We start from the raw sequence: 24349 nt of genomic DNA on the forward strand, positions 1-24349 counted from the left end.
TTGGTGAGGTTATGAAGAAAGGGGAACCCTCTTACACTGCTTGTAGGAATGCAAGCTGGTACAGCCACTCTGGAAAATGGTACAGAGGTTCCTCAAAAAGTTAAAAATAGTACTACCCTATGACCCAGCAACTAGATACTAGGTATCTACCCAAAGGATACAAACATAGTGGTCCGAAGGGGCACCTGAACCCCCATGTTTATAGCATCAATGTCCACAATAGCCAAAATATGGAAAAAGCCCAGATGTACACTGACAGCTGAGTGGAAAAAGAAGATGTGACACACACACACAAACACATACACAATGGAATATTACTTAGCCATTGAAAAAAAAGAAATCTTACCACTTGCAATGAGGTGGATAGAACTAGAGGGTATTATGCAAAGAGAAATAAGTAAATCAGAGAACAATTATCATATGATTTCACTCATATGTATAATTAAACAAAACAAAGCATCACAGGGGAAGGGAGGGAAAAATTTAAAAAGATGAAATCAGAGAGGGAGACAAACCATAAGGCACTCTGAACTATAGCTATGAAACAAATTGAGAGTTGCTGGAGGAGAGATGGGTAGGAGAATGGAGTATGGGGTAACTGGGTGAGGAGGATGTTGGATTTAATGAGCACTGGGTGTGACCAGCAACTGATGAATCAATAAACTCTACTTCTGAATCTAACAATATATGTTAATTAATTGAATTTAAATTACCAAAAAAATCTGATAGGCAATAAAAAAAATTGATGAGCTGATCCTAAAATTCATATAGAAATTCAAGGACCAGACAGAATAGCCAATCTCAAAAAAGAACAAAGTTTGAAGACTTACACTTCCAATGTAAAAACTTACTACAGAGCTATAGCAATCAAAACGGTGTAGTACTGGCACAAAGATAAGACATGTAGACAAATAAAATAGAATTGAGAGTCCAGAAATAAAACCATACATTCATGGCCTATTAATTTTTGAAAATGGGAAAAGAATATTCTCAACAGTTGTTGCTAGGACAACTGGGTATCAACAAGCAAAATAGTGATGTTGGACCCCTTCCTCAACCATATACAAAAATGAACTCAAAACAGATCAAAGACCTAAATATAAAGGCTGAATCTATAAAACTCCTAGACAAAAACTTAGGTGTAAATCCCCATGACCTTGGATTAGTAAAAGCCTTCTTAGAGATGATGCCAAAAAACAAGCAACAAAAGAAAAAATAGATCAGACTTCATCAAAATTAAAAACTTTTTAGCTTTGAAGGATGCCATAAAGAAAGCAAAAAGACAACCCACAGAATGGGGGAAAACATTTATAAATCATATATCTAAAAAGGGACTTGCATCTAGAATATGTAAAGAACTATTAAAGTTCAATAATAAAAAGACAAGCCAATTAAAAAATGGGTAAAGGATTCTGAATAGACATTTCTCAAAAGATTTTCAGGTGGCCAACAAGTACATGAAAAGATGTTCAACATCATTAACCATCAAGCAAATGCAAAAAGACCAAAATGAGATACCACTAGGGAAGCTATAATCAAAATGACAATACAAAATGTTGGCTAGGATATAGAGAAATTGGAATCTTCATACACTGCCAGCAGGAATGCAAAGTAGTGTGGCTACTTTGGAAGACAGTCTGGCAGTTCCTCAAAAGATTAAACACAGAGTTATCATAACACCCAGCAATTATACTCCTAAATATATATGGAAGAGAAATGAAGGCATACACCAATACAAAAATTGATAAATGATTATTTCCAGCAGCATTATTTATAATGGTCAAAAAGTAGAAACAACCTCCATGTCCACCAAACTGATGAACAGATAAATAAATTGTGAAAATAAATAAATAAAGGTACATCCATAAAATGGAATATTATTCAGCCATGTAAAAGAATAAAGTACTGACACATACAACAACATGAATAGACCTGGAAAACATAATGCTGAGTGAAAAAAGCCAGGCACAAAAAGTATTCTTTTATTGCCCTAGAGTATGATTCTATTTATGTAAAATGTCCTGAATAGGCAAATTCATAGAGACAGAAAGAATAAGCACTGCTAGAGCTGAGGGGATTAGGAAGAACTGGACAGCAACTAAAATGAGTATGAGGTTTCTTTCCAGCATAATAAAATGTTCTAAAATTTATTGTGGTGATGGCTATACAACTCTACAGACACTAAAAACCACAGATTGTACACTTAAATAGGTAAACTACATGGTAGGCAAAACCTATCTCAATAAAGCTATTATAGAAAAAATGAGCCCTAAGTTTAATATAGTATCCGAAGTAAAGCACTAATTTACCCAAAGATCCTTGTTTGATGCTTACAGCCTTAAGCATTTATCTACAATGATCATATGACTGATGCTCAAAAGTCATCCTTTTCTAGCACTTTTAAAATTATTAAAATTCTTGTGGTCAGGACAATACCCTAGTTTTCTGGTACTTTGCTGTAGAAGTTTTCAAAGTCTCTCCCTTTAACAAAAAGAAGCTCTGACAAGAAGAAAGTGCTGGAAACAAAGGGATAATCAAATGGTATAAGGAACACAGAAAGAGAACCCAGGATTCTAAATATGTGTCTATTTTTCTAAAGCTGCCATGTATTTATTAATAAACAAATTGAACAGTGAACTTCAAAATCTACAAGGCACATTAGTTTGATCAATAGCAACAATTAAAAGAAAAAACAACTTACCCTAGATCTGTAAGTGGAGGCTTATCTCTTCCTCTTCTGTAGCAAAGGTAAATCTGTGGCCCCACAAGACTTCCATTATTGAGATCAGCTGACAATCCAGTTGGGGTAACATCAATACATATATAATCCCGTGGTACTTCCTCCCCAAGAGATTTAATAATCACTGAAACATCTGTTATAGGTTCTTTTGGTTTAGCTACTTTATGACAGGCATCATTGAACTGAATTTCTTCTTCAAGAGGCTTTGAAACGTCAGTTAATCCTGCTACAACAAAGTAGTCAGCAACACGAGGCCCCTTATCTTCAATCATCTTCCATTACAGAAGGTTACATCTAAAAGGAAAGTGAAAGACTTAGTAGTCTCCTCTAATAAGTCAAATAAATAGAAGTGCTTTGTGCATAAATAAGAATGAAAAACTATAGAAAGAATACTACTTCTCTGATAAACAGCACTATTATGCATTTCATTTCAATATGTAAAATGCATGTGTTTTAAAAAATGGGAATATATTTAGCATCATTTTCTGAATATGAAAGTAATGCATGAATTTCCATTTTTTACAACATGGAAGCCTGGATTACCTAAGTAGATGACAAAAACAACAAAACACATCCTTGTAAATGCACAGACTAACCTGTAAAAATGAAATCCCCAGGGCCCCAAAATACCGAGGAACCGAAGACCAGAGTGCAGTATAAGCTGATAATGGGTTGGGGAAATTTGCTGATCTCTTTAGTACTCAAGGGGTTTGTGTTTTAAAAGGCATTACAGGGACAGGAGACAAGGCTTTGGAACCACATAAGATAGGGAATTAGAACTGAGACATCTGTATAAAACCAAAAGCCTCAAAGGCCTATATCCCTAGTTAAAGAGTGGATTTTAAAAATCCATCCACTGGTACAGGGAGATTATAGATTGCCCCAATCTGGGCCCAGCTTTGTGGGGAGTGGGGACTGGTAAAAAGTCTCCTCTGTGAATGTATAACAACAGGCCTACACAGACTTGGATATGATGTTTGACCATAAGCCATCTGCATAATCCCAAGAAGCTCCAAACAGATATTAGCAGTTACTGTTCCCAGGCTAGTGATACCCTGGGGGAAGCAAATACAGAACAGTTCTAGAAGGGAATACCCTCAACCCACGTTCTCCACAGATAAAGCCCAGCGAAAGATGACCTCCTACTCCAAAACTACAAAAACATCCAAAGAAAAACCCACCATGAGTGAGTCTCAGCAGATACAACAAACAGAGGAACTTCAAATAACAAAAGTGTGGCAGAGATTAGAACAGTAATGCATGCTTATAATAAATTCAAAGAAAAAATACATAAAGTAGAATCCCATTATGTATTTGCAAACACTTTCATAGCAAAATTCCCTTCAGGTGTCATTTCAACTTTATTTGTTTAACGAGGAGAATACACCTTCTACAGTATGGTCATTCCTTATATAACAGTTACAGGAAAAAAGTTTAATATCAAACAGATACTTTCCAACATGTGTCATGCTAAATTTAGTTCCTATAAATGAAAAAAAGGACAAATAAACTATACACACACACATACACACACACAATATGTCTCTTTCGTATATTTATAATAAAATATATAAAAATATGAAAACATCAGCCGTCCTTTGATAAAGGTAACTTTAACTTTGCTTACTAGCCCAAGATTTTCCAAGTCTATTTGAACAATGAACCCTATTTTCCCACTTAAAAACTAGAAAAAAAACCTCTAAAAGATGCTTTAGAAAATGCTAGTTCAAAGTAAATGAACTTTGTAGACTATAAAGTAACTGAGGGCAAACAAATTTTTATGGAGTATACTTGTTTGTAATATAACTGTCACCATTTTCATCATAATCCCAAAACTTGTTGAAATTTCTTTATTGCTAATGTAATAAATTTTCTAACATAATGACGTTTCAGAATTCATGCCACATTTTGCAGAATCTGTATCCATTGCTTAAATATACTCTAAATATTCCCACTGTTCGCTTAGAAAACACACCTAAAGAAGGGTCAAATGTTTCTACTTCTTTTATTTATATGTATATGACTCCAATTAGCAACTCCCTTACATATAAGATTTCTGCACAAAATAAAAGGATTAAACTTTTCAGAAATGGCCCCTAGCCTGACAGTAAAGAGAAAGTAATAAGCTGTCTCCTGGGAAGACTGTTAAACAGTCGTCACTCTCAGCTGACTACATGTAACAGGTGTTTCACAAAAAAACAAGTAGTTTTATCCTGATGATCATCTATCCATTTCTAAAATGTAGGAGGATGAAAGCACATTTTTTATTTAAAAATTTTTAAATTTTGTTTTGTTTTGTTTAAAAGTACCTTTTTTAAAAGTACTTTTGTATTTAACCTTTTTCTTCATTTCATTACATAGTCTTTGAAAATATATCTTAATGGCTCCATAGTATTTTATTTTATGGACGTAACATTATTGATCTATCTCTTTATTGTTGAATGTACTTCTACTAACTTTGTTAATATTTTTTAATGCCATGATGAATAATCTTGAACATAAACCTAAGGCTACAAGTCCTATTATTTCTTCAAAAAAAATTTATTAAAGTAGAATTGGCAGGTCATTAACCAAGCCTCCATATGTGTTTATTTGCTTTTATGTGTGCATGAATTTGAAGCTATAAGCTCTTGATTTAAAATCTTAAAAATATCTTGGTAAAACACTGCCATTATAATAAAGACATTTAAATATTCTCATTTTTCCTAGACTCTAACTTCATGTTATTTAAGTTTATTTATTTATTTATTTATTAAGTAGTAATTACTTAAATAATTACACCCAGCGTGGGCTTGAACTCACAACTCTCAGATCAAGAGTCGCATACTCTTCCAACTGAGCCAGCCAAGTGCCCCTCTAACTTCATGTTATTTCAACTATAGCATATTGTCACTATTGCATACTATGTAGTTTTACATATTGCTATGCAGAAAGAAGGGAGAGAATGAGAACAGTATTATCACGAAAACATATTTATATTTAATACCTTCTTTTGAAAGCTACTACCTTAGCCATTGGAAATAAACAACTATTATACTAATAAGGAGATATTTGGGAGAAATTTGTATGTGAAATTCATTTTGTTACATCTTCCTGATTGACAAAGTTTAATGACTTGATCTCATTTACAACTGACTACGGTATATCACTACTAAAGGAGAAAAAATTACTGTTCTTCATCAATACATATAAGAAAATAATTTTAAAGTGGTGATAAAATCTTCTTACAGTTTATTGACAAGAAAATAAATTATATATCACTCCAGTTCTCTCACCTTGATGTTGTTTTCCATTTATTCATTTGAGGGCAGAGAGTGGTTAGGAAGGTAAACAAGATGTCTTAAGGCACTGCTGATCAAGTATGTAATGCCAAGAATACAGCTGGCAACGTTCCAGGTGACTTCTTATAAGATCTAAGTGCCCTTTAATCCATTCGGAAAATACTGAAAATGCACCTCTACTTTTTATTTTAATTCAACTGTTTTTAAAATAAGTTTGAGTTTTAGAAGAACATCTTTAGATATTAGATATTAAATATCATACTATCTAAATATTATGGTTATTAGATATTTAGATAATATTTACATATTAGAAGAATATCTTTAGGGGAATGATATTGTTAAAATTTATAAGGCAAAGAAAATACTGAAAATCTTTTATACAGAAATGAACAACAATATTTTCTAACAATTCCATTTAGCCAAGAGACTTACAATGGGGTATGAAAATTACAATCCTCGTGAAAAATACTACATATACATTAAGATAAAATGCCTTGCATTGGCAAGAACTACCAACAATTCCTAGGAAAGAGCATTTGAGGAAAGCATTCCTCATCTCACACAAAACTTGGACTTTTAGTGTAGTACATGACAGCAAAAACCCCTAAACAATTAGGAGGTACATAGGTAAATTTCTTTTCTTTCTTTCTTTCTTTCTTTTTTTTTTTTTTTTGGATGTAAGTTTCTTTGAGTTCATTTAAACTGGGGGCTACACAAAACAAGCAATCGATCCAACAGTTCTGTAAATAATCACAGTAATATAAAACTCCAACACAAGTTTATATAAGCTAGTGTTAACGATAATACTACATCATTAACCACTGTTTTTTAATTCTTCTTTGTTCAACATAATGTAGATAACTTAAGGAGTTACCTTATAAAATATTGATAGGCATCTTCTTAAAATTTCAGATAGCTGCTTAGCTAGTATTTCACTTCAAAGTACATCTATTTTTCTTTGAGAATAGAAAAACAAGAAGAACGAGCTCTGTAGTTCTAAAAGGTTTATGAAAACAAAATTAATAAATCGTTATAAGAAAGCTCTTACCCATTCACAAATTAATGGAGAATCGTTTGTTTTCCTCCCTTTCAATATCTACCCAATCAATTCAGATTCTTTCATATTGCTACTATCACTCCAGTAGGTCAAAGTCCTTAAGTATTTGCTATGTAGGCTAACTCTAAGGATAAGAAAAGAGTGGAAAGGTAACATTTTAAAGATATATGAAAAACAAAAAATCTGAGCATAGGGGTTTTGCAAAAATCTTTCAAATAGAGAATGACAAACAGTCAAAAACTCAAGACCTATATGTAAAAATCATTGATAACACAATGGACTTGTTCGAATATCCCTCACTCCAGTTCACTTAAATAAATAGGCTAGAAGAAATTTTCTTTCTTTCTTTAAGAGTGCCATATTACTTTATTTTTTTTAATTTTTAAATTATTTTTATTAACATATAACGCATTACATGCCCTGGAAGTATAGGTCTGTGAATCATCAGGCTTACACATTTCACACCATTCACCATAGTACATACCTTCCCAATGTCCATAACCTAACCACCCTCTCCCTATCTCCCACCCCCCAGCAACCCTCAGTTTGTTTTGTGAGATTAAGAGTCTCTTATGGTATGTCTCCCTCTCAATCCCATCTTGTTTCATTTTTTCCTTCCCTACCCCCCAAGCCCCTGCCCTGCCTTTCAAATTCCTCATATCAGAAATTTTTAAAAAAGTAATCCCACATTAAGAATGTAATCTAGCTGTGAAGTGTGTAAACCTGGTGATTCACAGACCTGTACCCCTGGGGATAAAAATATATGTTTATAAAAAATTAAAAAAAAAATAAAAAATAAAAAATTTAAGAATGTAATCTAGCCATCCTTTCCTACATTACTAAAACTAAACCAGAGACTCTCATTTCCATCTTTTCTAAACTTCATCTCTAATTTTTCTTCCAACCAAGGTAACCGATCCTGCCCTACAAATTTAGTTTTGTTTTCTTCCTCTTTGACAAAACAGTATTTCCTTTTTCTGGTCAATACATATTCATCATATTTGTTTTAAAACTTGAGTTTATTTGGATTTTCATTTAAACTTTGTGAATTGTACAAAATAAAAGAAAGGAAAAGAAATTCAACTATTCTATTCCCAATAATAAATCAGCTTTCTATTTAACAATGTTTCCTAGTCTTCTTTGAGAGAAAAAAACATCCTACTAGTCCTCATGAACAATATAAGATAGAATATACATATTTGTATATTTCTTTAGTAAGCATTTTCCCAAACTGCTATAATCTTCATAATTACACTAAGTGCCTACATAATATTCCATCAAATAGAACTATACACTATAACCACTACCCCATTTTTCCATTCCCAGTTAGTACCCTAAGTATGGTAGGTAGCTGCTTAAAATAATATTTGTTAAATGAATTAATAGTTCACTTTATAATCCTCAAGTGTAAGACCTTTCTTCTGTGATTCAGAATCAATTTTCTGAACCTCAATTACCTGTCTCAACTTAACTACCTGTCTGTAGTTATTGAATGTAGAGCAGCCAGAGATAACTTAGATGCTTTGAGTCTAGTAACCAATAACCAAAACCATCACAACCTTAGGCAAAATTAGAAATATATTGAATGATTCATTCATTCAATGCATTTTTCATAAATACTTATTAAGATCTGACACTATTCTAGGAGTTGGTGTTAGATAATATTGATGAAAGCCATAGTCTCTGCCTTCAAAGAAGTTTCCTGTCCAGTTCTACTTTCCCACATCTTTGTCTATTCTTTTATTCCACCTCAAGCTCTCTCTTCTCCTATCTCCCTTCCAGGTTCCAAGTACTGGCCTTCAGCCTGCCTAGTTTCCCTACCATTGTCCCCACAAAAGCCCCATGCATAGATGTGACCCCCACTTTATTGTCCCTTTCTCCCATCTCCTTGAAAACTGGCACTCATTCAGGATCAGCACTGTATGGAAATCTTGAAAGAAATCTTATTTGTATATCATACTTAAAAGTAGGGTGACATCCTTTTAAAAAGGTTCAACCCAACCAAGGCAAACGTGACTTTTTAAAAAAACAAGCTTAATTAACCTAAATTAATGGACTATGTGAGGCAAATTTCATGAGCAGGAGGGGGGTGGGCGCTGGGAAGGGTAGGAGCTTACTTGTCTCCTAGTCTCCTAGTCATCCTCTCCCAATATTTATTTCCAAGCAAAAATAAGTACAAAAACTCAAAACTATGTAATTTGAGAGCTCCCTTTTAGATGATTACTAACCTTTGATTTATTATAAAAAGAAAAAAAGTAAAGCTGGGAATAACAGACATTTCCAGGGGAAAGGATTTTATTACTAATCCTAGTCTAATTCCTCATTAACTAGCCAAAGAAACTAAAATTCAGAAGATGGCTCACTTAAGGATGTAGCTAGTTAGTGGCAGACAAGGCAAGTCCTTTAATCCAGTATTCTTTACACTTGAGGATGTTGCCTCTCTTCACAGTCAATTATAGTGACGCAGGGCACATCATAAGACATCTTTCAATAAGATATATTGTGTTACTTGTTAATCATTTTGTGGTGAATATATGCCAAATTCTCTCCAGAGAATGGTAAAATAACTTTTCAGTATTTAATACAGAAAACAACTAATAGAAACAAATCAAAATGAAAAAAGCTACTTACACATCACTGAAGGTCTTTCTTTGAAAATGATGCCAGATCTCAGTTTGTGAATTCTGCAAGCCTCAGAGTTTGAGAAAAACTGTACTGGAAAGAATAAAAATTGAACTTAAATTAATTCCAATGAAATATTTCCCACTAAGATGCCTGTAGATACTTAAGTTCTGTTAACAATGACAATTTTCAAAGAAAATGATTGCATGTATCTTTTCCACATGCTTAAGACCCAGTAAGTCATTTTCAAACACCAGCTCTTCCTTAAACACATTTCAGTTAAGAAGAGCTATACATTAAAGGGGGAAAAAAGCAAATAATGGGGAGAATGATGGAGAAAAAATAAAATAATAATTAATGACACAAAAGGATAAATGTGTACAGGAGAAAGGAGTATGAAAAAAATGCCTATTTCTGGGGCATGATGTATAGTATTTTCCCTTTATTACAGATTTTGTGTTTTTCTTTAATTTAAATTTTAGGTAGTTAACATACCCCCCTATTGGTTTCCGGAGTAGAATTTAGTGATTCACCTCTTAAAATACCCAGTGCTCATCATAACAAGTACCCTTCCTAATACCCATCACCCATCTAGCCCATCCCCACTCAAGTCCCTTCATCAACCTCAGTTTGTTCTCTAGCATTAAAAGTCTTTTATGGCTTGTTTCCCTCTGTCTTTTCTTTTCCCCTTTACGTATGTTCATCTATCTTCTTTCTTAAATTCCACATATACGTGAGACCATATGGTGCTTGTTCTTCTCTGACTTACATCATTTAGCATAATATACTCTAGCTCCATCCATTTCATTGGAAATGGCAAGATTTAATTCATTTTGATGGCTATCAAAATGGAGTAATATTCCATTGTATACATATACCACATCTTCTTTATTCATTTTCAGTTGATGGATATTTGGGCTCTTTCCACAATTTGCCTATTGTTGATGTTGCTATAAACATCACAGTGCAAGTATCCCTTTGCAACTGTAGTTTTATATTCTTTGGGTAAATACCTAGTAGTGCAATTACTAGAGCATAGGGTAGTTCTATTTTTAACATTTAGAGGAACCTCCATACTGTTTTCCAGAGTGGCTTTACCACTTTGCATTCCCACCAATGGTGCAAGGAGGTTCTCCTTTCTCTGTATTCTTGATAACACTTGTTGTTTCTTGTGTTATTAATTTTAGCCATCCTGACAGGTGTCAAATGGTATCTTATTGTGGTTTTGATTTGTATTTCCCTGATGATGAGTGATATTGAGCATCTTTTTGTGTATCTGTTAATGATCTGGATGTTTTCTTTGGAAAAGTGTCTACTGATGTCTTCTGCCCTTTTTTTTTTGCATTTTAAAAAAATTTTTTATTTTTTATAAACATATATTTTTATCCCCACGGGTACAGGTCTGTGAATCACCAGGTTTACACACTTCACAGCACTCACCAAAGCACACACCCTCCCCAATGTCCATAATCCCACCCCCTTCTCCCAAACCCCCTCCCCCCAGCAACCCTGTTTGTTTTGTGAGATTAAGAGTCACTTATGGTTTGTCTCCCTCCCAATTCCATCTTGTTTCATTGATTCTTCTTCTACCCACTTAAGCCCCCATGTTGCATCACCACTTCCTCATATCAGGGAGATCATATGATAGTTGTCTTTCTCTGCTTGACTCATTTCGCTAAGCATGATACGCTCTAGTTCCATCCATGTTGTCGCAAATAGCAAGATTTCATTTCTTTTGATGGCTGCATAGTATTCCATTGTGTACATATACCACATCTTCTTGATCCATTCATCTGTTGATGGACATCTAGGTTCTTTCCATAGTTTGGCTATTGTGGACATTGCTGCTATAAACATTCGGGTGCATGTGCCCCTTTGGATCACTACGTTTGTATCTTTAGGGTAAATACCCAGTAGTGCAATTGCTGGGCCATAGTTCTGCCCATTTCTTAATTGGATTATTTGTTTTGGGGGTGTTGAGTTTGAGAAGTTCTTTACAGATTTTGGATACTAAACCCTTTATCAGATATGTCACTTGCAAATATTTTTTCTCATTCCATAGGCTGCCTTTTAGTTTTGTTGATTGTTTCCTTTGCCATGCAGAAGGTTTTTATCTTAAGTCCCAATGGTTCATTTTTGCTTTTGTTACCCTTGCCTGTGGTGATGTGTCTAGTAAGAAATTGCTATGGCTGAGGTCAAAGAGGTTTCTCCCTATGTTTTCCACTGGGCTATTACAGATTTTAAAATACCATTTAAATAGCATCAGTTTTATCAACTCCTTGACAAGACACAATTGGGATATCAGGGAATGCAGGTCTTCTGACCAAGATAATAAGCAATGTGTATTATGGAATTCAATATGTCATCACCATATTTTCTTAAAATTGAGCATTTGAGTAGGTTGTAGTTATTAGTAATTTTAAACAACAAATGAAGAGACAATGCCACTGCTTAAGTCTTACAGTATAGTCAATCCAACTGTATTGCATCAACTTATTTTATGTTATCTTTATAATGTTGAACACACACACACACACACACACACACACACATCTGCATATGAGTTTCATTTAGGGTCAAAGCTTTTGCAGGAAAGCAAATTGAAACACAGTAGTCACAAGCACATCAAGAGGAAGAAACCACAGCTCTAACCAACATGGAGTATCTACTAATAAGAGGGAAGTAACAGCAAAAGACATTGGATTTACCTAAGCCAGTGATACTTGATACGGATGTTTGTGGGAAGTAGAAGAGAAAGGGGGAAAGGACCAAAACTGTTTGAGTCAAAATTTGATAAAATGTCTTAGAATGGAATGAAGGATAAAAAGAATGAATAAGAAATAACATAAGAACAACCTTATTGTATTTTGAACTGCAAAAAATGGTCAGGATAGATATATGTGTTTCAAAAACTAAGACATCACTCCACTTCAGACTCACTGAAAAACTTCAGTCAGTAAATATGGAGTGGCATATATATTTTTTGAATATTTCTAAAATCTTATTGCAAGAAGACAGGAAAGAGACAGTGGGACTTATGGGCTATCAAATGAACTACCATTTGCATTATAGGACTCTCAGAAGAAGAAAGAGAAAAAGAGGCAGAAATCTTGTTTAATAAATAATGGCAGAAAACTTCCCTAACTTGGGGCAGGAAAAAAACACTCAGATTCAGGAAACCTAGCCAGTTCTAGATAGGAGAAACCCAAAGAAACCCACATCAAAACACACTGTAATTAAAATGTCAAAAGTTAGGGCACCTGGGTGGCTCAGTTGGTTGAGTGGCTGTCTTCAGCTCAGGTCATGATCCTGGAGTCCCAGGACTGAGTCCTGCATGGGGTTCCCTGCTCATACGGGGATCTGCTTCTCCCTTTGACCTTCCCCCTCTCATGCTCACTCTCTTTCATTTTCTCTCTCATATAAATAAATAAATGGACTTAAAAAAATAAAATGTCAGGGGTGCCTGGGTGGCTCAGTGGTTTGGGCTGCTGCCTTCGCCTCGGGTCATGGTCTCAGGGTCCTGGGATTGAGCCCCGCATCGGGCTCCCTGCTCTGCAGGAAGCCTGCTTCCCTCTCTCTCTCTCTCTCTCTCTGCCTGTAAGGGCCTGCCCCTCCCAGAGGAACTTGCTTGTGGACCCCGATGTAGGGGTGGCGCAGGCCAGGTGGAAATGTCCAATCAGTGCAGCATGTGTATATCCACTAGGGTGGATTGAGATCCGATTGGCCACCTGTATAGGGGTGGGACTCAACCAACTGCATAAAGGTTGCTGCAAGGCTAGCAAAGCAGGAGGAGAGCTACGACGGGAGCAGAAGAGTCGACGGGAGCGAAGAGTCGGCAGAGTGGAGGAGCTATAACAGCTCTTGTAAGAGCTATAACCGCCGCGAGCGGTCCCGCCTCCGGCAGTCCTGCCTCCGGCGGTCCTGCCTCCTGCGGCCCTGAGAGTCGCCGCCTACAGCCTCCAGCCACTGGGGGTCCCGATCCGCCGCCGCCTGCAGCTTCAAGCCGCCTGAGGCCCCGCCTCCGGTGGCCCCGAGCCACCTGCAGCCTTCAGCTGCCTGCAGCTTCCAGCAGCCCCGAGCTGCCCAGACACCAGTGGTCCAGCTGTCAGCGGTCCCTCGACGCCTGTGGCCCTGAGACTCCAGTGGTCCCGAGATACCAGTGGTCCAGCAGTCCAGTGCTCAGCGGTCCCCACGCCTGCAGCCCCTAGACGTCAGTGGTGCTGAGACACCAGCAGTCCAGTGGCCCAGCGGTCAGCGGTCCTGATGCCTGCAGCCCCTGGATGCCAGCGGTCCCGAGATACCAGTGGTCCAGCAGTCCAGTGCTCAGCAGTCCCCACGCCTGCAGCCCCTAGACGTCAGTGGTGCCAAGACACCAGCAGTCCAGCGGCCCAGCGGTCAGCGGTCCTGATGCCTGCAGCCCCTGGATGCCAGCGGTCCCGAGACGCCAGTGGCCCAGAGATGCCAACAGCCCCTAGCCGCCAGCAGCCTTGCCGCAAAATGCCTTGCCACCCCGAGCCACGAGTGGCCTTGTCGGCAGCGGTGGCTTCCTCTGGGTGGCAACCTTGTCAGAGTGGCATCGTGGGGAGCAGAGTCTGTGTCATCCAGGTTGTCCTCCTTGTCATTGTCGCTGTCATCATTGCCTCTTCGTCGTCGGGAGCGGCCTCATCTGGGAAGCGGTCTTGTTCAGAATGGCGTCCTCTTGGGAGCGGCCTTGTCTGGGGAGCAACCTCATGGAGCAGCGGCCTCATCTTGGGAGTGGCCTCTTCTTGGGAGCGGCTCCGATCATGGAGCGGCCTCATCTGCGGAGCGGCCTCATCTAGAGTAGCCTCGTCCGGAGCAGCCTTCTTGGGAGTGACCTTGTCGGGATCATCGTCCTCGCCTTTTCGTAAGAGATAGCCCTGACCGGTCAGTTTGATTCTTGATGCTTGGCGGGAAATAAAGTTTTGTTTGACCTTCGCTTTGTATCAGTCTCGTTCCTTTGATCACGGACCCTAACACTGCCTACTTGTGATCTCTGTCTGTCAAATAAATAAATAAAATCTTTAAAAAGAAAAAATAAAATGTCAAAAGTTAAAGCTAAAGACAACATATTAAAAGCAAGAGGAAAACAACTTGTTATGTACAAAGGAATCCTCCATAATACTATCAGTGGATTTCCTAGCACCAACTTTTCAGGCCAGAAGGCAGTGGCATGATATTTAAAGTGCTGAAAGAAAAATACTTACAACCAAGGATACTCTACCCAGAAAATCATCATTCAGAATTGAAGGACAGATAGTTTTCCAGATAAGAAAAAGCTAAAGGAGTTTATCATCACTAAACTGGCCTTATAAGAAAAGTTAAGGGAACTTCTTTCATTAGTAACAAAAACACATGAAAGAAAAAGTCTCACTGGAAAATTAAATATAAAGCAAAGGTAGTAGATCATATACTTATAAAGCTAATATGAAGGTTAAAATACAAAAGTAGTAAAAATAATTATGATTGAGATATTAATTAAAGGATACACAAAAATGTGATATTAAAACATAAAATGTGTAGAAGGAGAGTATAAATATTAAGCTTTAGAACAGGATCAAACTTAAATTGTTATTGACTTAAAACAGACTGCTAGAAGTACAGGATGTTATATATAAGCTTCATGGTAACCACAAAGCAAAAACCTATACTGAATAACACAAAAAATAAGGAGAAAGGAATATAACCATTCCACTACAGCAAGTCCTCAAAGGCACCTGGGTAGCTCAGTCAGTTAAGCATCTGACTCTTGATTTTGGCTCAGGTCATGATCTCAGGATCATGAGCTCAACACTGTGTCAGGCTCCTAACTCAGTGGGGAGTCTGCCTGAGACTCTCTCCTCCCTCTGTCCCTTTCTCCCCCCCCACCTCCCATCAGGCACTGTCTCTCTCTTTCTCTTTCTAAAATAAATAAATAAATCTTTTTAAAAAGTCATCAAACTACAAAGGAAGAGAGCAAAGAAGGAAAAGAGAGAAACTATAAAAGCAGAAGGTAAGACAAAATGTCAGTAAGCACATAACTATCAACAATTACTTTAAATGTAAATGGACTAAATTCCAACACAGAGTAGCTGAATGGATTAAACAAAGACACATCTATATGCTGCCCATAAGAACACACTTTAGATGTAAAGGCACAAACAAACTGAAAGTGAGGGTATGGGAACTCCTAGTGGCTCACTCAGCTGAGTGTCTGACTCTTGGTTTCAGCTCAGGTCGTGAATTCAGGGTCCCGAGATCAAGCCCTGAGCATGGAGCCTGCCTGTTCCTCTCCCTCTGCATCTCCTTTCCCATTGCTACTCTATCTGGAATAAAGAAAATCTTTTTTAAAAAAGAAGTAGAGAGAAAGAAAAGAAAGTGAATGGATGGAAAAAGAAAGTGAAGAGACAGAAAAAAGATATTCCATGGAAATGGAAACCAAAAGAAAGCCAGAATAGCTATACTTATATTAGACAAAACAGACTTCAAAACAAAGGCAATAATGAGAGACAAAGAAGGGGGTACATAATGATAAAGAGGATATGACATTTTTCAAAAGATTTTATTTATTTGAGAGAGAGAGAGAGTGAGTATGAATGGGATGAGGGGTAAAGAACAAGTAGACTCCTTGCTCAGTGCAGAGCCCAGTGCACAGCATGATCCCCGGGACCTGAGCCAAAATCAAGAGTCAGATGCTTAACCAACTGAGCCACCAAGGTGCCCCCAAGGATGTAACATTTGTAAATATCTATGCACCCAACACAGGAGCACCTAAATTATTTAATAGAAGCACCTACTGTTTAATAATATTAAGGGAAAATTTAACAGATCTAAAAAGAAAAACAGACAGCCATACAATGATAGTAGGGAATCCTAATACCTCACCCAGACAAAAAATCAACAGGAAAAATCAGACTTAAATGACACATTAGATCAGAGGGACTTAACATATATTTACAGACTTTCCATCCAAAAGCAACAAGAATACACACTCTTCTCTTTTTTTAAAATAAAGATTTTATTATTTTTTTTTTAATTTGACACAGAGAGAGAGGGAGAGAGCACAAGTAGGGTGAAGGGCAGAGAAAGGGAGAAGCATGTTTCCCACTGAGCAGGGAGCTAGACATGGGGCTCAGTCCTGGGACCCTTGGATCTTGAACTGAGCTAAAGGCAGATGCTTAACTGACTGAGCCACCCAGATGCCCCAGAATAAGTTCAATTCTCAAGTTCAAGTTCAATTCTCAATTTCACATCCAACATTTTCCAAGACAGATCATAGGCTAGGCCACAAAATAAGTACTAATATATTTAAGAGGATTAAAATCATATCAAATATCTTTTCCAATGGTATGAAACCAGAAATTAATTAGGAAAACTAGAAAATTCTGTTTTGTTTAGTATTTTATATGCTACATATAAGTGAAATCATATTTGTTTTTCTCTGACTTCTTTAACTTAGATGCCCTCAAGGTCCATCTGTGTTGTCACAAATGGGAAGATTTTATTCTTTTTATGGGTGAGTTCCATTGTATATATATACACACATACCCCCCCCCAACATCTTCTTTATCCATTCATATATTTAGGGATAGTTAGGTTGCTTCTATATCTTGACTACTGTAAACAATGCTGTAATGAACACGTGGGTAGGTGCATATATCTTTTTGAATTGGTGGTTTTATTTTCTGTGGATAAACACTCAGAAGTAGAACTGCTAGAATGTATGGTAGTTCCATTTTTAATTTGGGGGGGAACCTCCACATTGTTTCCCACAGTGGCTGTGCCAATTTACTTTCCTACCAGCAGTGCATGAGGGTTCCCTTTTCTCCTCATCATTGCCAACAGATATTATTTATTGTCATTTGATAACAGCACTTCTAACAGGTGTGAGGCAATCTCATTGTTTTTTTATTTGCACTTCCCTAATGATTGATGTTGAGCATCTCCTCATGTACCTGTTGGCCATCTGTGTGTCTTCTTTGGAAAGAAATGTCTATTTAAATCCTCAGCCCATTTTTTTAGTTGGATCACTTGGGGTTTTGTTATTGAGTTATACAAATCCTTTATGTATTTTGGGTATTAACCCCTTGTCAGATATATAATTCACAAAGATTTTCTCCTATTCAGTAGGTTGCCTTTTCATTTTGTTAATGGTTTCCTTTGATTTGCATATCTTTTTAGTTTGATGTAGTCCCAACTTGTTTGTTTTTGCTGTTGTTACCTTCAATTCTGGTGTCAAATTCCAAAAAATCATCACCAAGACCAATGTCTAGGAGGTTACTAAGTTTTCTTCCAGAAGTTTTATGGTTTCACGTCTTACACATGAGTCTTTAATCTATTTTGGGTTAATTTTTGTGTGTGGTGAAAGACAGTGATCCAGTTTCATTCTTCTACATGTGGCTGTCCAACTTGCCCATCACTGTTTATTGAAGAGACTCCCCATTCCCACTATATATTCTTATCTCCCTTGCCATTGATTAATTAGCTATGTAAACATAGGTTTATTTCTGGGTTCTCTATTCTGTTCCATTGATCTATGGGTCTGTTTTTATGGCAGTATCATACTATTTTGATTACTCTAGCTTTGTAATATAGTTTGAAATCAGGAAGTGTGATTCCTCCAGCTTTGTTCTTCTTTCTCAAGATTGCTTTGGCTACTCATAGTCTTTTATGGTTCCACATAAATTTTAGGATTGTTCTATTTCTATGAAAAATGCCACTGGAACTTTGATAGAGATTGTATGGAATCTGAGATTGGTTTGGGTACTTGGACATTTTAACATTAAATTTTTCAATCCATGGAATATCTTTCCATTTATTTGTGTCTTCTTTCATCAATTTCTTTCACCAATGTCTTGACAGTTTTTAGGGTACAGGTCTTTCACCTCCTTGGTTAAATTTATTCCTAGGTATTTTATTATTTTCAATGTAATTGTAAACTGATTTTCTTAATTTCTCTGGTAGTTTGTTATTAGTGTATGGAAATACAACAGATTTGTTATACTGATTTTGTATCCAGCAGTTTTACAGAATTCATGCCCAGTATGGTATGTCTATGTACTTCCTGTAACTACATTTCGTGTTACATTATCTTTCAGCAGACTCCCATAAATTGCTATTATTTTTAGTCAAACCTTTTAGTTTCAGATAATAATATATTCTCATTCAGTTCAAAGACATAATAAAGATCTGGCACACCTACCTAGTTTCTCCCAATGACAACTCTTACAAAACTGTAATACGATATCACAGTTGGAATACTGCATTGATGAATTTACCTATCCTGTTTTGATTTCCCCAATTTGACTTGTATTCGTGTATGTGTGTGCATGTGTGCATGTGGGTATATTTAGTTCTATGCATTTTTATCACACGTGTAGCTTCATGTATTCATCACCAAGGTCAAGATACAGAACAATTCTATCACAGGATTCCTCAGCTGACCTTTTATAAGTATGCCCAGTTCCTTCCTGCTCCCTCAGCCACTGCCCCTAAATCCGTACGGAGTGGTTATGTTTTTATCAGAGAATGCATACAGACTGAGAAAGGAAAAAAATGTCTCCAAAAGCAATACCCCCATACAAAGTAGGTGCAGAAACAAACCAAAGAAAAAAGTGTAAATATATATGGTGTGAAAAGACTTGCCGGTCACATTTACTCAGCCATCTGGAAAATTATATTTGAACATAATTATACAAACATATAAATGCACAGACATATGAACACAAAAAAAAAGTATAAGAAGGACAGAGTGGTCATCTACTAAAGTACAACAAAGACTAAACTCTTTAGTTCTAAATTTTTCTATCATGGATAAATTCTAGACTAGAATCAAGTGAATAGTGTAAAACAGTGTTACACAACAACTACAACAGGAATTCCTAGATGTTTAAGAACATAAAAAGGAATCATTTACTGTGTTCAGGGGCAACCATGCCCCTTATTTCAGAAATTCGGTTGGAACTAAAATAGCTGTATTCCCTTGGGAATATGGATCTAGTCTGGGAAGAACAGGAACAGACTGGAAATTATTGAGTGTTAACATACAGATACCTCTTTTTTCTCCAGACAGACTATAAACAATTCAAAGGCAGGAACCCTGTCCTTTATTTCTTTTTACTCCCTCATATAAATTATAGCAGTATGATAGGTTTATAAATACTTATTATTAGATGTGTATATGTATACACACACACACACACACACACACCCTGCATCTTATAATACTTATTATGAGATGAGTAAGGTCAGCACAGAAGGGGAAAAAAAGGGAAAGTTAAGACACCACAGAATCACGGGATTTTGGAGCCAGGAACGGTCATTGGAGATTTAGTTTCAATTCTTCTCTTTATAATCAAAGAAATTGAAACATAAAATTTAAACAGCTTGCCCAAGACCAAATACATCAGTTTATGACTCACCTCTCATGGCTTTTAATTTGGAGTTCTACTCTCTTCCATTCTCTTTCAAGAATGGAAGAGAAGAAAGCAATCCCCTGGGGAGACCTACTAGTGAACACGGGCTTTGACGGACAAAAAAGTTAATAGTTATGTGGGATAGATTAAACTGATTGATGAGTATGAGGCAATTAGCAGGTAAGAAAAAGAATAGATGACCGAAAATAAGAGAAAAGGAAGAAAGATGAACAGAGAAACAGCAAGAAAAGGAGTAAAAACGATGAGGGGGGAAAAGGCATAAAAGGAATTAAAGTTTAAAAGTGCAGAAATGGAGGGAGAAAAGTAGGAAATGGTTAAAAGGGATAAGGAAGGAAGCTTGGCTGGCTCAGTTGGTGGAGCACAACATTTGGTTTCGCAGTTGTGAGTTCAAGTCCCACAAGGGGTGTAGAAATTACTTAAAAATAAAACCTTAAAAAAGAAGGCGGTGGCAGGGGGTGGGTGAGGAAATGGTATCTGGAGAATTTTTAATGCTATTTACGTTCTTTAAACATAAGGAACCTATGAGATTTGCCACTCTTACAGTGAAATTAGATTCCATACAAATTAATGATAACAACAAGTATCAACTACCAATCCTGTAATGAAAATCTTTTCATATTCAGCCCTGCATATGAAATGCAAATATATGGCACATACCAGCCTAGAATGAAAGGGAAGTCTGGTTTTAAATTTTGTCTCTTGCACCATCTCTTTTTACTTAATTTCCCATATGCATACCACTCCCACATCTCAAAGTTCTTACTTCCTCTTTAAATCATCATAAGCATTTGTTAGCTAGTATCTGAAATGAATTGTTGCTTCCATTGGAATCTTCCCAAAAGTTTCTCTCAAGCATACAATATCTGGTTTTTCTTCTCTATTTCTTAGGCATATGTAAGCTATTTGAATTAGTACTCACACTGATTAAATAAAAACTTAAAAAAAGAAATAGTACTCACTGGGGTGATTAAAAATACATCTACATGAAATAAGCAATCTAAAATTCAGCTATATAATATATTAAAACATGAGATACCCTGATTTAAAATATCACTGTTCTTGAAAAGTAGACAGACAAGATTTATAGTTCTGTCATTTGATTAATGTAGAACTTTTTGATTTTTTAAAAGATTTATTTATTTGAGAAAGTGAGAGAGAGTGTGTGTCCACTAGCAGGCGGAGAGGCAGAAGGAGAGAGAGAGAGAGAATTTTCAAGCAGACTTCCCGGTGAGCATTGAGCCTAACTTAGGACTTGATTCCAGAACCCTGTGATAAACTGACTGGGCCACCCAAGCACCCCAAACACTGTTATTTCATCTTACCACCTATTTAAATACACTTTAAAAGCCTTTTTAAAAATCCTTTTTCACTTTTCCCTACAAATTATAATAAGTAATACATTTATTTGATAAGAAGCACCTGAAAAGAACTTTTGAGAATACCTGAAAACAACTTTGAGAATTCTGTTGTTCTTCCAGTTAATAATGATGAATATATATTTTTTAAAGACTTTATTTATTTATCTGACAGAGAGATCACAAGTAGGCAGAGAGGTGGGGGGGGGGGGGAAGCAGGCTTCCTGTTGAGCAGAGAGCCTGATGCGGGGCTCAATCCCAGGACTCTGAGATCATGACCTGAGCCAAAGGCAGAGGTTTAACCTGCTGAGCCATGCAGGTGTCCCATGACTAATATAAATTTTTAATCTGTAGGACTTACAGGATCAGTGACTATGAACAAACAATTCATATATCAGGAAACCCAAATACTAAAATGCTTAAGAATTGCTGGTCTTGCAAATAATTAAGGAAATTAAACTTTGAGGTACTCTATTATATCCAATAAATTAACAAACATGAATTAAGAACAGTAAGTTCAATGCTGATAGAGCTGTAAGGAAAATAAACACAATTAAAAATTATTAATGGCATTGTGAATTAGAATACTTGTTCTGAAAAGTAATCCAGCAAGTACTTATATTGTACACTTATCAACTAATTCAATTCTAATGAAATCATCTCAAGAAAATATAAAAAAATTAATCTGTTGGTCTAGATTTACAATTGTATGTCTTTACTTAAGAATTTCTTAAATTTTTATTATTTATTTATTTAGAGAGCAAGGAGGGGAGGGGCAGAGGGAGAAAGAAAAATCTCAAGACAACTCTGTGCCAAGTGCAGAGCCCAATGCAGGGCTCAATATCATGATCCCAAGACCTGAGCTGAAATCGAAGTCAGATGCTTACCTCACTGAGCCACTCAGGTGCCCCAAAACTCATAAATTTTTTTTAAAAGACCTTAAAAGTATTTTGGTTCAATCTCAACATTTTGTTGATGAGGAAATTAAAATGTAGAAAGGCAAATCTGATTTGCCCAAAACAGCACAGTTCATCAGTAGCAGAGTAGGGCCTGAAATTCCTTATCCCATATCTCTTGCTACAACAGATGACAATGTGGGGATTAGGAGTATCAGCCATTGGTGCAGTAAAAAATATGCATATAACTTTTGACCCGGCTTGCCTACTGTTGACCAGAAGTCTTACAGATAAAAGTTGATTAATACATACTTTGTATGTTACATGTATTGCATACTGTATTCTTACAATAAGGTAAGCTAAAGAAAAGAAAATGTTATTAAGAAAATCATAAGGGAAAATACATTTATACTACTGTACTTTTTAAAACCTACATATAGGTAGACCCACACAGTTCAAACGTGGTGTTATCCAAGGGTCAACTGTATATATACTACATAAACTATTCCACAGAAGCCTGAAACAATGACCCATAATTGACAAGTGTAAGCAAATCAGCTTGATTAGATGATGTACTGTTCTTTCTAAACATCCCAATGGCCAGAACCAGTCCTAGACAAAGTATATCTTCTATTCTTTAAAATCCCTTAACAAATTTTCAGCAATTAAACCTACCTCCAGGATCTCCCCTTTCTTCATATTCTCAAGAAAAGGTGTCAGTCCCATGAACCACTGCTCACTTTCAAATTCATATCAACAGCCATGACTGGTCATTGAGACCCAAAATTCCTACTTGATAACTCTATCTGTATATCTAATAGCCAAAACCAAACTACTTCTTCGGTAAAGCTGCACTAACTTGATAAACACCCTTCTCTCTTACATGCATACACTTACACTCTACAAATTCACCAGGAAGGGTATAAATTTGAACATGGGATTTTTACCTATACATATTATCAGTCAAAGGAGTTGATATTCTCAAGCGAATATGAGCTCCAGGAAAAAAACAAAAACAAAAACAAAAAACATTACAGGAGGGGCGCCTGGGTGGCTCTGTGGATTAAGTCTCTCTCTTGGGCTCAGGTCATGGTCGCAGGGTCCTGGGATCAAACCCCCGCATCGGGCTCTCTGCTCAGCAGGAAGCATGCTTCCCCCTCTCCTTCTGTCTGCCTCTCTGCCTACTTGGGATCTCTGTCTGTCAAATAAATAAATAAAATCTTCAAAACAAAACACAACAAATATTGTAGGAGTACAAGGGAGGGGTGGAGGGAAAAAGGCCAAAACCAGAACAACCTATCCCAGAGGAAACAGAATTTATGGTCCAGACCAAACACATTTCTTAGATAAGCATAACAAACATCCTCAGGAAACTAAAGTAGGACATTAGGAAAATAATAAGGAATAATAAAGAACCAACTAGAGATACTGGGTATTTAAAAAAATGCAACAACTGAAAAATTTAAAGACAGGCTAAATAACAAAATAATTGCTTCAAAAATAAAATCACTAAGGAGATGATCAGGATGAGATGTTAGGAAGGTATAAATAAATAGAAAATATATATTACAGAAGTTTAAAAATATACAGGCTTAACAGAATGAGAAGACAACCCACAGACTGGAGGAAATACTTGCAAAAGATGTATCTGATATAGGACTCTTATCCAAAATATATAAAGAACACTTAAAACTCAACAATATAACATACTACCTGATTAAAAAATGGACAAAAATGGGGTGCCTGGGTGGTTCAGTGGGTTAAAGCCTCTGCCTTCAGCTCAGGTCATGATCTCAGGGTTCTGGGATCGAGCCCCACATAGGGCTCTCTGCTCAGCAGGGAGCCTGCTTCCTCCTCTCTCTCTGCCTGCCTCTCTGCCTACTTGTGATCTCTCTCTCTCTGTCAAATAATGAATAAAATATTTTTTTTTAAAAATGGACAAAAGACTTGGGAGAGCAGATGCTC

General features: G+C 36.5%; 1 protein-coding gene across 1 annotated transcript in view; it reads right to left on the reverse strand.

Moving 5' to 3' along the window:
• The window catches only part of DENND4A (DENN domain containing 4A), a 130983-nt gene that overhangs the window by 84435 nt on the left and 22199 nt on the right, over positions 1–24349 (reverse strand). Inside the window, exons 2-3 of the mRNA XM_059180844.1 lie at positions 9710–9793; positions 2702–3034 (exon numbers count right to left, since the gene is read on the reverse strand). Of these exons, the coding sequence (XP_059036827.1) occupies positions 2702–3012 (311 nt within the window). The 5' untranslated portion in view covers positions 3013–3034; positions 9710–9793. The remainder of the gene's footprint in view (positions 1–2701; positions 3035–9709; positions 9794–24349) is intronic.

Source organism: Mustela lutreola, chromosome 7, assembly GCF_030435805.1.
Source record: "Mustela lutreola isolate mMusLut2 chromosome 7, mMusLut2.pri, whole genome shotgun sequence".
Lineage (NCBI taxonomy): Eukaryota > Metazoa > Chordata > Mammalia > Carnivora > Mustelidae > Mustela > Mustela lutreola.